The sequence below is a fragment of the Hyla sarda genome, chromosome 4 (assembly GCF_029499605.1).
Source record: "Hyla sarda isolate aHylSar1 chromosome 4, aHylSar1.hap1, whole genome shotgun sequence".
Lineage (NCBI taxonomy): Eukaryota > Metazoa > Chordata > Amphibia > Anura > Hylidae > Hyla > Hyla sarda.
The window spans coordinates 55,414,208-55,426,865 of record NC_079192.1 but is presented as its reverse complement, the minus strand read 5'-3'; the positions used below and the strand labels follow the sequence as shown (position 1 = coordinate 55,426,865).

At 43.2% G+C, this 12,658-nt stretch overlaps 1 protein-coding gene and 1 long non-coding RNA gene across 9 annotated transcripts in view; one reads left to right on the top strand and one right to left on the bottom strand.

Moving 5' to 3' along the window:
• Window positions 1-7,529, top strand: part of LOC130367961 (uncharacterized) — an 86,535-nt gene extending 79,006 nt beyond the window's left edge. For 6 of the 7 annotated variants that reach the window (XR_008892227.1, XR_008892225.1, XR_008892226.1 and 3 more), the window contains exon 3: window positions 5,939-6,060. This is a non-coding gene — a long non-coding RNA (uncharacterized LOC130367961). Of the gene's footprint in view, window positions 1-5,938 lie in introns of all 7 variants that reach the window. The other variant, XR_008892231.1, reaches the window with a different exon arrangement.
• Window positions 2,950-12,658, bottom strand: part of PEBP4 (phosphatidylethanolamine binding protein 4) — a 106,841-nt gene continuing 97,132 nt past the window's right edge. The window contains exons 4-6 of one of the 2 annotated variants that reach the window (XM_056571044.1): window positions 7,580-7,628; window positions 5,921-6,037; window positions 2,950-3,362 (exon numbers count right to left, since the gene is read on the bottom strand). In XM_056571044.1, the coding sequence (XP_056427019.1) occupies window positions 3,262-3,362; window positions 5,921-6,037; window positions 7,580-7,628 (267 nt within the window). In that variant the 3' untranslated portion in view covers window positions 2,950-3,261. The remainder of the gene's footprint in view (window positions 3,363-5,920; window positions 6,038-7,579; window positions 7,629-12,658) is intronic. The other variant, XM_056571043.1, reaches the window with a different exon arrangement.

Genomic DNA, 12,658 nt, shown 5'->3' with positions numbered 1-12,658 from the left:
AAAATATATACAATATACTTTCAGATCTGTCGCACGATAGACACCAGTGGCCCTTGACCAACCCCAGTGACCTAGAAAAGGGGTCTGTCAGATTCTACTGAGAAGTCCATTCTTTTGATAAAAAACAGCTCTACCTGCAGAAGAAACAGTCTGTTATGAAGAAGCCCAGTGCAGATGTGAATAGAACCTGAGTTTTGTACAGATTTGTAAATTACTTCCATTAAAAAATCTTAATCCTTCCAGTACTTATCAACTGCTGTATGCTACAGAGGAAGTTGTCTAGTTCTTTCGAGTCTAACCACAGTGCTCTCTCCTGACACCTCTGTCCGTATCAGGAACTGTCCGGAGCAGGAGAGGTTTGCTATGGGGATTTGTTCCTGCTCGGGACAGTTCCTGACACGGACAGAGGTGTCAGCAGAGAGCACTGTGGTCAGACAGAAAAGAACAACTAAACTTCTCAACAACTCATCAGTTATAAAGAAAAATCATTCAGAATTCTACTACTGGGACATTAAAAATAAACAAGTTGGGTTTACTCAAGCAACAGTTTGGAGTGTACTGTATTTTTTGCCGTATAAGACGCACTTTTTCTTCCCCAAAACTGGGGGGGAAAATTTGGTGCATCTTATACAGCAAATACATGTCATATCGCGGCGGTCCCTGCGGCCATCAACGGCCGGGACCTGCGGCTAATACAGGACATCACCGATCGCGGTGATGCCCTGTATTAACCCTTCAGACGCGGCGATCAAAGCTGACCGTCGTGTCTGAAGCGAAAGTGACACTAACCCGGCTTTTCAGTCGGGCTGTTCGGGACCGCCGCGGTGAAATCGCGGTGTCCCGAACAGCTTACAGGACACCGGGAGGGACCTTACCTGCCTCCTCGGTGTCTGCTCCATGCTGGGATCCCCTGCATGGCCGGCGCTCTCCTTCGACGTCATCACGTCGTCGCGCACGCCGTCCCGTCATCCAATAGGAGCGGCGTGCGTAGCAACGTGATGGCGGCGACGGAGAGCGAGCAGAGATGTTCCGGAGTGACGGGGACACCCTGGGGATGCGGCGACAGTGATTGAGGGCGACATTCAGAGTAGCGGTGACAAGCAGTGACGGGTCCGGAGCGGCGGGGATACGTGAGTACTACCTCCTATACCAGTGGTCTTCAGCCTGCGGACCTCCAGATGTTGCAAAACTACAACTCCTGGCATGCCCGGACAGCCAACGTCTGTCCGGGCATGCCGGGAGTTGTAGTTTTACAACATTTGGAGGTCCGCAGGTTGAAGATCACTGTCCTATACTTTACATTGTATTTGGGTCAGAATCTTTTCTAGATTTTTCACCTTTAAAATTGGGTGCGTCTTATACGGAGGTGCGTCTTATAAGGCGAAAAATACGGTATAGAGAAAAAACATCCAGCAAAAGGGCAACCTGTGGAAAGAAACAGCTTCTCAACAAAAGGGGTGGAAACAGGGGGGAGATTTATCAAAACCTGTCCAGTCCAGAGGAAAAGTTGCCCAGTTGCCCATAGCAACCAATCAGATCGCTGCTTTCATTTTCAAAGAGACCTGTAAAAAATGAAAGGGGCAAGAAAGCCACTGCCTGGTGAGATGAATCCAGAGCTCTGATGCAGAATTCTACACAAGCAGCGTGAATCGATGAGCCCTTCCTGTCGGGTGTGAGCAGCTAAGGCTGGTGGTGATGTTGTGGGGAAGGTTTTCTTGGTACACCCTGGGTCCTCTGATACCTGTGGATGGAAATTTGGACAGTAGACCTCATCTATGCATTTTAGCCGCCCAAGTTTATCCTTTCATGGCAGCTGTATACTGTGCCACTCTCAGCAGGACAATACACTGTGCCACAAGGTTTGTATAGTCATGGATTAGTTATAGGAACACAACCGCGAGATTTCCTTGCTTTCTTGGTCCTTACTGTTCCCAGATCTTATTGATGTAAGGAATCTCTGGGACGAGGTAGAACAAGCTATTTAGGTCATGTCAGGACCTCCATAATATGCAATGCAAGATGGGATCCTGTCCATATGGGCTTATATTCCTGCAGAAGAATTTCGTTACCTAGTAAAATCTATGCCACGACAAATTGCTGTGGTTCTGAAGGCCAAAGGGGGTCACACACACTAATAGATGGGGGTCTTTAAAGTGTCCATTTAGTCTATTTTGGCTTTATAACAACAAATTAGGAGAATGCCCCCCTTTTTTTTGATTCCCAGATTTGGAGTCTGAAAGAATTTTTCTTTTTTCAGCCTTAAACTGTAACTATGTAATAAGTGTACATAAAAAACAAAACAAAAACAAAAAAAAACTATAAAAGGCAGAGAACATTTTATTCTATTTGATAATATTGTCTGCTGTACATGAATACAACAAAATGATATAAGCATTGCAGTACGATTGCTGAAGATGATCATTGAGTCACCCTATACACAAGTACATCTATATTAAAGGGGTACTCAGGTGAAAACCTTTTTTCTTTTAAATCAACTGGTGCCAGAAACTTAAACATATTTGTAAATTACTTCTATTAAAAAATCCTAATCCTTCCAGTACTTATTAGCTGCTGAATGCTACAGAGGAAATTCCTTTCTTTTTGGAACACTGATGACATCACGACCACAGTGCTCTCTGCTGACATCTCTGTCCATTTTAGCAACCATGCATAGCAGATGAATGCTAAGGGCAGCATGATGGCTCAGTGGTTAGCACTGCTGCCTTGCAGTGCTGGGGCCTTGGGTTCAAATCCCACTAAGGACAGCAATAAATAAAGAGTTATTATTATTATTATTATAATGACTTCAGCAAAGAGCACTGTGCTCGTGATGTCATCAGAGAGCATTCCAAAAAGAAAAGAATTTCCTCTGTAGTATTCAGCAGCTAATAAGTACAGGAAGGATTAAGATTTTTTAATAGAAGTAATTTACAAATCTGTTTAACTTTCTGGCACCAGTTGATTTAAAAGAAAAAAGGTTTTCACCGGAGTACCCCTTTAATATATATGTAGAAACATAGATAAGTACCATTTGGCCCATTTAGTCTGCCCAATAATCTGAATCCTATCAATAGTCCCTGGCTATATATATATATATATATATATATATATATACACACACACACACATATAGGATACTATCCTCATAAAAGCAGACAACATAAAGCAGTAAGTTTGTCCTTTGTTGTGCAATTTTTCAGCAAGGAAACAGCAGTGGTGCCCTTGGCAGATGCAATGTGATTTGATGATTGCTTGTAACTTTTAAAGATCTTTTTGTTGAAGATTCTGGGCCATGAACTGAGTCTGGGCCACTGGTTTCCCCAAGCTGAAGCGTGAAGCAAATGCATCAGGGTCGAAGTTAGCTGGAATAGAAAAGCTTGATATTAATATTCTGACCTCATGTTGGGTCATATGGATGCCAGTAAGGAGTTCCCTTGTTGGAGACCCCGCTCTATGACCCAAAGCTGCTATGTCACCTGTAATGGTGTGGAAACCCTCAACATTTTACCTCTGCATGTGCATAGGTGAAATCTGAAGCAAAATACTGTACAAAGCATATGGATTAGGATTTTTTTTTTGCATGAAAATGTATTAAATATGCAGCCTATCAAGTTCTCTCTGTACATATCCTCTGTAGAGTATGTGGATTTTTGGCCACAAAATGTACATATATCCATATACGTGGCAAAGTCTGGCAAAAGTATTTTATTTTCTGTTTTGCCTTCTGCAAGGGTGATTAAAGGGATACTCCACTGGAAAACATTATGATTATTTTTAAATCAACAGGTGCCAGAAAGTTAGGCTGGGTTCACACCACGTTTTCTTAAATACGGTTCCCGTATACGGTTGGGAGGAGGGGTGCGGGGCTTAATCGCGGCGCCCGCACTCAGCCGTATTCGGGAACCGTATTTAATGGAAGTCTATGAGCCGACCGGAGTGAACCGCAGCCTCCGGTCGGCTTCGTTTTCGACCATATGCGGTTTCCCGACCGCAGGCAAAAACGTGGTAGACCACGTTTTTGCCTGCGGTCGGGAAACCGCATACGGCCGAAAACGAAGCCGACCGGAGGCTGCGGTTCACTCCGGTCGGCTCATAGACTTCCATTAAATACGGTTCCCGAATACGGCTGAGTGCGGGCGCCGCGATTAAGCCCCACCCCCTCCTCCCAACCGTATACGGGAACCGTATTTAAGAAAACGTGGTGTGAACCCAGCCTTAAACAGATTTGTAAATTACCTCTATTTAAAAATCTTAACCACAGTGCTCTCTGCTGACACCTCCATTTTAGGAACTGTCCAGAGTAGGAGCAAATCCCCATAGCAAACCTCTCCTGCTCCGAACAGTTCCTATAATGGACAGAGGTGTCACCAGAGAGCCTGTGGTCAGACAGAAAGGAAATTCAAAAAGAAGAGAACTTCCTCTGGAACATACAGCAGCTGATAAGTACTGTAAGGGTTAAGATTTTTAAATAGAAGTAATTTACAAATCTGTTTAACTTCCTGGCAGCAGTTGATAAAAAAAAAATAAAAAAGTTTTCCAGGTTAGTACCCCTTTAAGGCAAGGACTACACAGAAATTTCTGGACCAGACACGAGTCATGCAGGCAAGATTCACCATGTTGTGCTGCTGTAAAATTCTCCAAATCTTGATCTGATTGAGCAATCTGTGGCATGTGATGGGCAAACAAGTCTGATCCATGGAGACCACACATCATGACAGAGGATCTGATGCTATGTCTTGGTGCCACATACCACAGGACACATTCAAAGGTCCTGTGAAGATTGGCAGGTCAAAGCTGTTTCCAAGGCAGGCTGATCAATGTACATCACTAGTGCATTATTCTTAAGCTTTCATTACATTACCAGCTCTATGATATTTTTCATGTACATAAGATGGGTATATTGTATAGATCGTGACATAGCGATATACCAAAAAAATATAGTATACGTATAAAATACAGTATAGAGGGTTAATTATGTTACCTCAAAGGAGAGTGTGGTGTGGATATTATACTTTTTTGCCATCCCTGCATTTTTCTGGAAATTCAATTAATATTATGGCAGCAGCACGAGAGATGAATGGGTCTGCACACTGGTGGGCGTTATTAAAGCCTGAATTGTTTTGTCCCTACAAGACCCACCAGTAAGCCTAAACAGAACTGCACCTCTTTATTATGAGCCCAATGTGCAACCACTTTCCTCAGGTTATGAACACAGTATCCTTAATTCAAGCTTCTGCGAAGAAGGAAATAAACAGGGCAACTCACCACATGCGTCTTCTTCAATCTTCTTTATTCAACAAAGTAGAAAATACATACAGTGCAGGATAAGGGTGGACGGTACAGACGGGGGGATTGTTGATCGGGGCTGCCCCAATCTGTACCGTCCACCCTTATCCTGCACTGTATGTATTTTCTACTTTGTTGAATAAAGAAGATTGAAGAAGACGCATGTGGTGAGTTGCCCTGTTTATTTCCTACTTCGCTGAAGCTTGTACATTGGACTGACTGCTATACAGAGAGCACCACCTGGCGCAGGTCAGCTAGCAGAGGTACTGACATTGGCTGATTGCATAGGCAGCAGTGCCGAGTGTTTCTGTCTTCTACATATCCTTAATTCAATTCCCTGTTGATTTGTTTAGGAAAGGGGTCAGCAATGGTCTTGAAATATATATATATATTTTTTTTATCCCCCTTTCATATAATTTGAGCTCTCAAGCCGTACTACCACACACAAGATCACAGCTTTTTGCTATCCATGCCTAACCTGGTCATCGGCGAGTACACTAAGATTGGTGGGTATAAGAAAAATCTTGAATCTTGAAGTATGCAACATAGGAAATGTGAACACTAGGAGTGCAATTTTGCAGCAAATTATAACCTTTTTGATGTGGTTAAATTGAATGACTGAGAAGTAACCTACCTCGAACTTTCTCTTCAGATGCCAGAAGAGCAGGGGAGGAATCTGGGGGCTGCACATACAGACGGAATTCATATCTATGATATCCAGTGTTTGCAGGAGGAGCGGGACCATTGTATTCTGATTAGAAAAAGTGAAGTCTTAAAATAAAATCTTGTACAGGTTTCGAAACAGCAGAAAATTCTACCTAATAATTTGCCTTATCAATGTTGAACTGGAAACCTTAAACCTCCCCACTTACTGATGTTCATCAAAAAAATACCTGTACCTCAAAATAATTTTATTTGTAAAATGCCCCAAGCTCACAACTGTGCTGACTATATAACAGCTAAAAGCACCAATCAGGAGTCAAGAAATTAGCTTGACATGTAGGCTCCTCCTATATCGGACTCTTTTCTATCTTTTACAAAAAAAAGAATCCTGTTTTTCAAAATGGAAAAAGTAACTCCAGCAATCCAATAAAAGACTAAACTTTATTACGGCAGATCAATAAATACAGCACAAAGAGAAACACAACTACTGACTGTCAACGCGTTTCAGACCTCTCAGTCAGTAGTTGCACTTCTTCATATGCTGTATATTATGGATGTGGTTAATAAAGTTCAAGTTTTTATTCATGTTTTAATTTTTGCTTTCTGGCAACTCTGTACAGCCCATAATACATTATAGTTTAGCTGCACACAACACTACAATGGAGTGCTGATTTTCAGGGATGAGGGCTCCCTTCTAGCCCCCTTAAGCAGTCATTTGGGGGGTGCAGTTTACTGGATATGATTGCCCAGTACAAATAAAAGGGAATCAGTCATTAATATCAACCCATTAACCTGTTGGTACAGGCTTGTAGTACAGGAGAGACTGATGATAATGACACTTACCACAGGTTGATCTGTTGCCTCGTTCACCTGTTATGCTTCTTACTGGGTTGATAGTAATCATCAGCTTTGGTGCTAGGGCACCACTCGAGCACCAAACCTGCCACCCAAATGAGGAGGATAGTGGGTGGATGGAGCTATAGCTCGGGGATAGGTAAGTATCACCCGCATCAGTCTGTACCATCATGTTAGAGCAGGTGACAATGATGACACATTCCCTTTAAATATTCAATTCAATGGTTGCAGGCAGAAGCCACTGAGGACCACCCTGATGTCTTGTGGTTCAGGCAGCATTGAAATGATGATGCTTTCCCATTAAGCCATAGAATACGGCTAAGGCCTCTTTCACACTACCGTTATCACACGGTAGTGTGACGGCTGTCGCGGCTCCCGGGGAAAATAGCGGTAGAAAAAAAAATACAGTTTGTGGTTTTTTTTCTCCCGCTACTCCAGCTGAAAAACAGCGGCACCCAGCGGACCCCATTGACTATAATGGGGTCCATCGGGACCCGCTGTTGCCCGTTGCGCGCCTTCAAAAAAGAAGAGAGAGTTTGCCATTCTTGACGGGGCGCAGCGTGAAAGAAGCCTAAATCTTAAATCAAGAGGAGTAACTTACTGAAGACCAAAATGCAGCCACAATAATTTAATTCATGTTAAAAGCAAGGGGATGATATTGAAGCTTTCAGTTTTCAAAGGACAGCTAAAAAAAAAATACCTAGAGCTTGAAAGGGTACACGCACATTGTCACATACTGCCTTAGCCAGTGGTTTCCTTTAGCATCCAATTTTACCTGCTATTGTTTTTCCTTTAAGAATTTCTCCAGACAGAATATCCTGGCCCTAAATGAAAGTAGACAATAAAAAGACATGAACACCAGATCTACAAATAAAGAGATGCACAATGTGTTTTCCCAAACCGATGTTTGTGTAATACGGGTGCACAAGAGTTTTTTGGACAAACTCTACAAAATATTCCTAGATGTTGAGACCCTGATATCTGAGGTACCTTTTTTACTTTTCTAATAAGTTCTGTTAAATATCAGGGTGTGGCTATTTGAGCATGGCGGCGCCTGCTTGGTGAGAGTGCAGCAGCACCGCTGAATCACCGGCTGTAAACCTTCTGAGGCGGCAAATACAAGTGGAGAGCTCTGGTCTAAAGCCTGGAGAGATAAATGATGACCCGCAACAGACAAAAAAAGAGTAGTCCAGTAAAAGTTACCAACTTTTACTCACCATTGGGGAAAGTGGAAGCATGGCTGGACTGGGAGCCGTAGTTTTGGATAGAGGCATGCAGGGCGCGAGCACAAGACATACAGCGGCTGCAAGGAACTCAGTGCCAGCAGAAGCGGAGCCTGGCGGAGAAAGTGCGCGAGAGGAACAGAGGTCCGGAACTTCCGGGTATCTGCGCGGAGTCAGTCGCCAGGAGAGTGGAGAGAGAGAGAGCCGGGGACCTCAGTAACTGAGGAGGATGCGGTGGTCGGTAACAGCGGGAGCGGAGCAGGGACCGATGAAATTATACACAGCGACGCAGGACCCCCAGATGGGAGAGTCCTGAAAGGCAACTGCAATGAAGAACACCGGTCAAAAAGGACTATTGAGACCAGAAACACCTCAGAGTTGGTAAGCTCAAATGGGGAAAATAGAGGCATGAAAAGTGGGAAGTTTAAAAACCTACAACTGTAATGAGGAAACATTAAGAGCTGCTGCAGTGGAAACTTAGGGTAAAATGGGTGTCGATAATACTGTTTTGACATATGAGGAAATGATGAAAAGTACCCCAAGAGTCCCCACTTTAACTAACTTATTGGCACCGTTGGCTTTTAGAATGCTTTTAGAAGAATACTCCTTAGCTCACAAGTTAGTAGGTTCTGTGGACTACTTAAAGGGGGAAGTGGAGTATTTAAAATCTAAGATAACTGAAATGGAGGACCGCTCCAGAAGGAATAACCTTCGAGTGTCAGTAAAACAGGGAGACCTAGAACCCTTCCTCAAAGAGTATTTTGCTACACTAAAACCACAGTTGTCCCCACTAGACATGATAATGGATAGAGTGCACTGTTTACCAAAGGCAAAAGACATTCCAGACATATTCCCATGTGATACAATCCTGAGGATGCATCATATTAAAGAGAAAATCTTACTGGCCCCAAGAAATCCTACACAAATTTTAGATTGATTTAAGAACATTCATATCTTTGCAGACTTGTCAGCTGTGACGATGGCCAAACGCAAAGAATTTGCTAACGGAACTCGTCTCTTACGTGATCATGGAGTCCAGTATACGTGAGGGTTTCCAGTAAAAGTAATTATAACATATAAAGGGAAGAGACATGTAGCATCTACCCCACAAGACTTGATGGCCCATTGCAGAGAATGGGAATTATTACCTGCTGATGAAGTGAATTTAGTTCAAGCAAGGGAGCCCCCCCCCCCCAAACGTAGGGAGCCCCCCCCCCCCAAACGTAGCGACGGAATGGTCCACAGTCTCATAAGAAAAAAAATTCTGAGGGAATACAGAACAAGGGCCACATTGGGACTAAATAATTTAAAGAGTCACTGGGCTCAGCTTTAGCTTTCACATAGAAGCCGCAATTAGTTCAATTTAATTTTAGGTTGCCAGTATAGCCAATGCAGAAGCATTTGGGTGAATCCCAATTTACCCCTTAAGGGCGTAAGAAATTACGACCACTATATTATGTTTGATTACTCTGCTCGGCTAAGAGTAAATATGCCTATGATATGTATTATTATTTTTTTCAATGTTATTATTTTTTTTAATGTTATTTTTGTTTGTGCCAAATGTTAGATTTTTTCCTTTATTTAGTCCCAGGTCCCTCTCAAGACCAAGGGCCAACATATTTACGGTCAGTATGAACCCTAAAATACATTATCTACCATTATACGCTTATACAGTGCTGGAATTGGCGCATAATTATTACTTATCAGTATGGCAATTAACCTGTTGGGTCGGAAGGCCTATACTGTGGTCTCCAAACTCCAGCCCTCCAGATGTTGCAAAACTACAATTCCCAGCATACCCAGACAGTCAGGGATGCTGGGCGGTGTAGTTTTGCAACATCTGGCCCTTCTGATGTTGCCAAACTACATCTCCTAGCATGCCTGGACAGTCTGGGCATGCTTGAAGTTGTAGTTTTGCAACATCTGGAGGGCCACAGTTTGGAGACCAACTAAACAGTGGTCTCCAAACTGTTCTACTCCAGTTGTTGCATAACTACAACTCCCAGCATGCCTTTCAGCTCTCAGTGCATGCTGGGAGTTGTAGTTGTTCAACAGCTGTAGGCACACAGGTTGGGAAACACTCAGTCTGTTACCTAACTCTGTGTTTCCTCACCAGTGTGCCTACAGCTGTGGCAAAACTCTGGTCTGTCAGTGCATAGTGGGAGTTGTAGTTTTGCAACAGCTAGAGGTATCCTCCCCACCCCCACCCCATGTGACTGTACAGGGTACAGTCACACGGCCGGGGGTTTACAGTGGGTTTCCTAATGCAAGTTTGAGCTGCGGCAAATTTTCCACCGTAGCTCAAGTCCCGGCGGGAAATTAATTAGCTGTGAACCCCCGCCTGTGTTAATGTACCCTAGAAACACTACACTACACTACCACAAAATAAAGAGTAAAAAACTACATATACACCCCCTTACACTTGCTGCACCCCCCCCCCCAATAAATAATGTCTTGTACAGCACTGTTTCCTAAAGGAGCCTCCAGCTGTTTCAAAACAACTCCCAACATTGCTGGACAGCCATTGACTGTCCTGGCATGCTTGGAGTTTTGCAACAGCTGGAGGCACCCGGTTTGGGAAACACTGCCGTAGGATATTTTTGGTGGAGGAGGCAGGTCTAATTCTAGCATCCGGGTCCGCCCCTATGCAAATCCCTAATTTAGGCCTCAATTGCGCATGGCATGCTCTCACTCCAGAACCCTGTCGTATTTCATGGCAACAGGTTAGGGGCACATATGGGGTATCTCCGTACTCGGGAGAAATTGCCTAACAAATTTTGGGGGTCTTTTTCTACTTTTACCCCTTATGAAAAGGAAAAGTTAGGGGCTACACCAGCATGTTAGTGTAAAAAAAAATAATTTTTTTTTACAGGAACATGCTGATGTTGCCCCATACTTTTCATTTTCACAAGAGGTAAAAGGAGAAAAAGACCCCCAAAATTTGTAATGCAATTTCTCCTGAATAGGGAAAAAAAAAAACATATGTGGACGTAAAGTGCTCTGCGGGCGCACAACATGGCTCAGGAGTGAGAGCGCACCATGTACATTTGAGGCCTAAATTGGCGATTTGCACAGAGGTGACTGATAGTTACAGCGGTTCTGACAAATGCAAAAACAAAAACACCCACATGTGACCCCATTTTGGAAACTACACCCCTCACTGAATGTAACAAGGGGTATTGTGAGCCTTAACACCCCAGAGGTCTTTGACAAATTTTCGTTAAAGTTGGACGTGAAAATGAAAAATTTATTTTTTTCACTAAAATGCTGGTGTTACCACAAATTTTTCATTTTCACAAGTGGTAATAGATGAAAATGCCCCCCCCCCCCAAAAAAAAAAAAAATTAGTAACCCCATTTCTTCTGAGTAAGGACATACCTCCTATGTGGATGTAAAGAGCTCTGCGGGTGAACTACATGGCTCAGAATAGAAGGAGCAAAATTAGTTTTTTGTAGAAAGAATTTGGCTGGAATTGAAGGCCATGTGCATTTACAAAGCCCCCATGCTGCTAGAACAGTGAACCCCCCCCCCCCCACATGTGACCCATTTCGGAAACTACACCCCTCATGTAATGTAATAAAGGGTACAGGTGTCTGACAGATATTTTGAACAGTGGTCTGTGAAAATAATTTTTTTTACATTTTTCATTAGCACAGACCACTGTTCCAAAGGTCTGTCAGACACCTATGGGGTGTAAATGCTCACTGCACTCCTTGTTACATTACGTGAGCGGTGTAGTTTCCGAAATGGGGTCACATGTGGGGGGGGGGGGGGGGGGTCCAATGTTCTGGCACCATGGGGGCTTTGTAAACGCACATGGTCCCCGTCTTCCATTCCAAACAAATTCTGTCTCCAAAAGCTCAATGGCGCTCCTTCTGTTCTGAGCATTGTAGTTCACCGCAGAGCACTTTACATCCACATATGGGGTGTTTTCTTACTCAGGAGAAATGGTGTTACACATTTTTGGGGGCTTTTTCTCCTATTATCCCTTGTGAAAATGAAAAATTTGGGGCAACATCAGCATTTTAATGAAAAAAAAAATAGAATTTTTCATTTTCATGTCCCACTTTTACGAAAGTTTTTTTAAATCAACTGGTGCCAGAAAGTTAAACAGATTTGTAAATGACTACTATAAAAAAATCTTAATCCTTCCAGTACTTATTAACTGCTGAATACTACAGAGGAAATTCTCTTCTTTTTGGAATACAGTGCTCTCTGCTGACATCAGGAGCACAGTGCTCTCTGCTGACAGCTCTGCCCATTTTAGGAACTGTCCAGAGCAGCATATGTTTGCTATGGGGATTTTCTCCTACTTTGGACAGTTCTTAAAATGGACAGAGATGTCAGCAGAGAGCACCGTGGTCATGATGTCAGCAGAGAGCTCTGTGTTCCAAAAAGAAAATAATTTCCTCAGTCGTATTCAGCAGCTAATAAGTACTGGAAGGATTAAGATTTTTTTAATAGAAGTTATTGACAAATCTGTTTAACGTTCTGGCACCAGAAAGTAAAAAAAAAAGTTTTCCACCGAAGTACCCCTTTAACCCCTTAAGGACACATGACGTAGTGGAACGTCATGTTTCCACTCCCGATCTATAATGCGGGGCCACGGCGTGGCGCCGCGTCATAGCGGG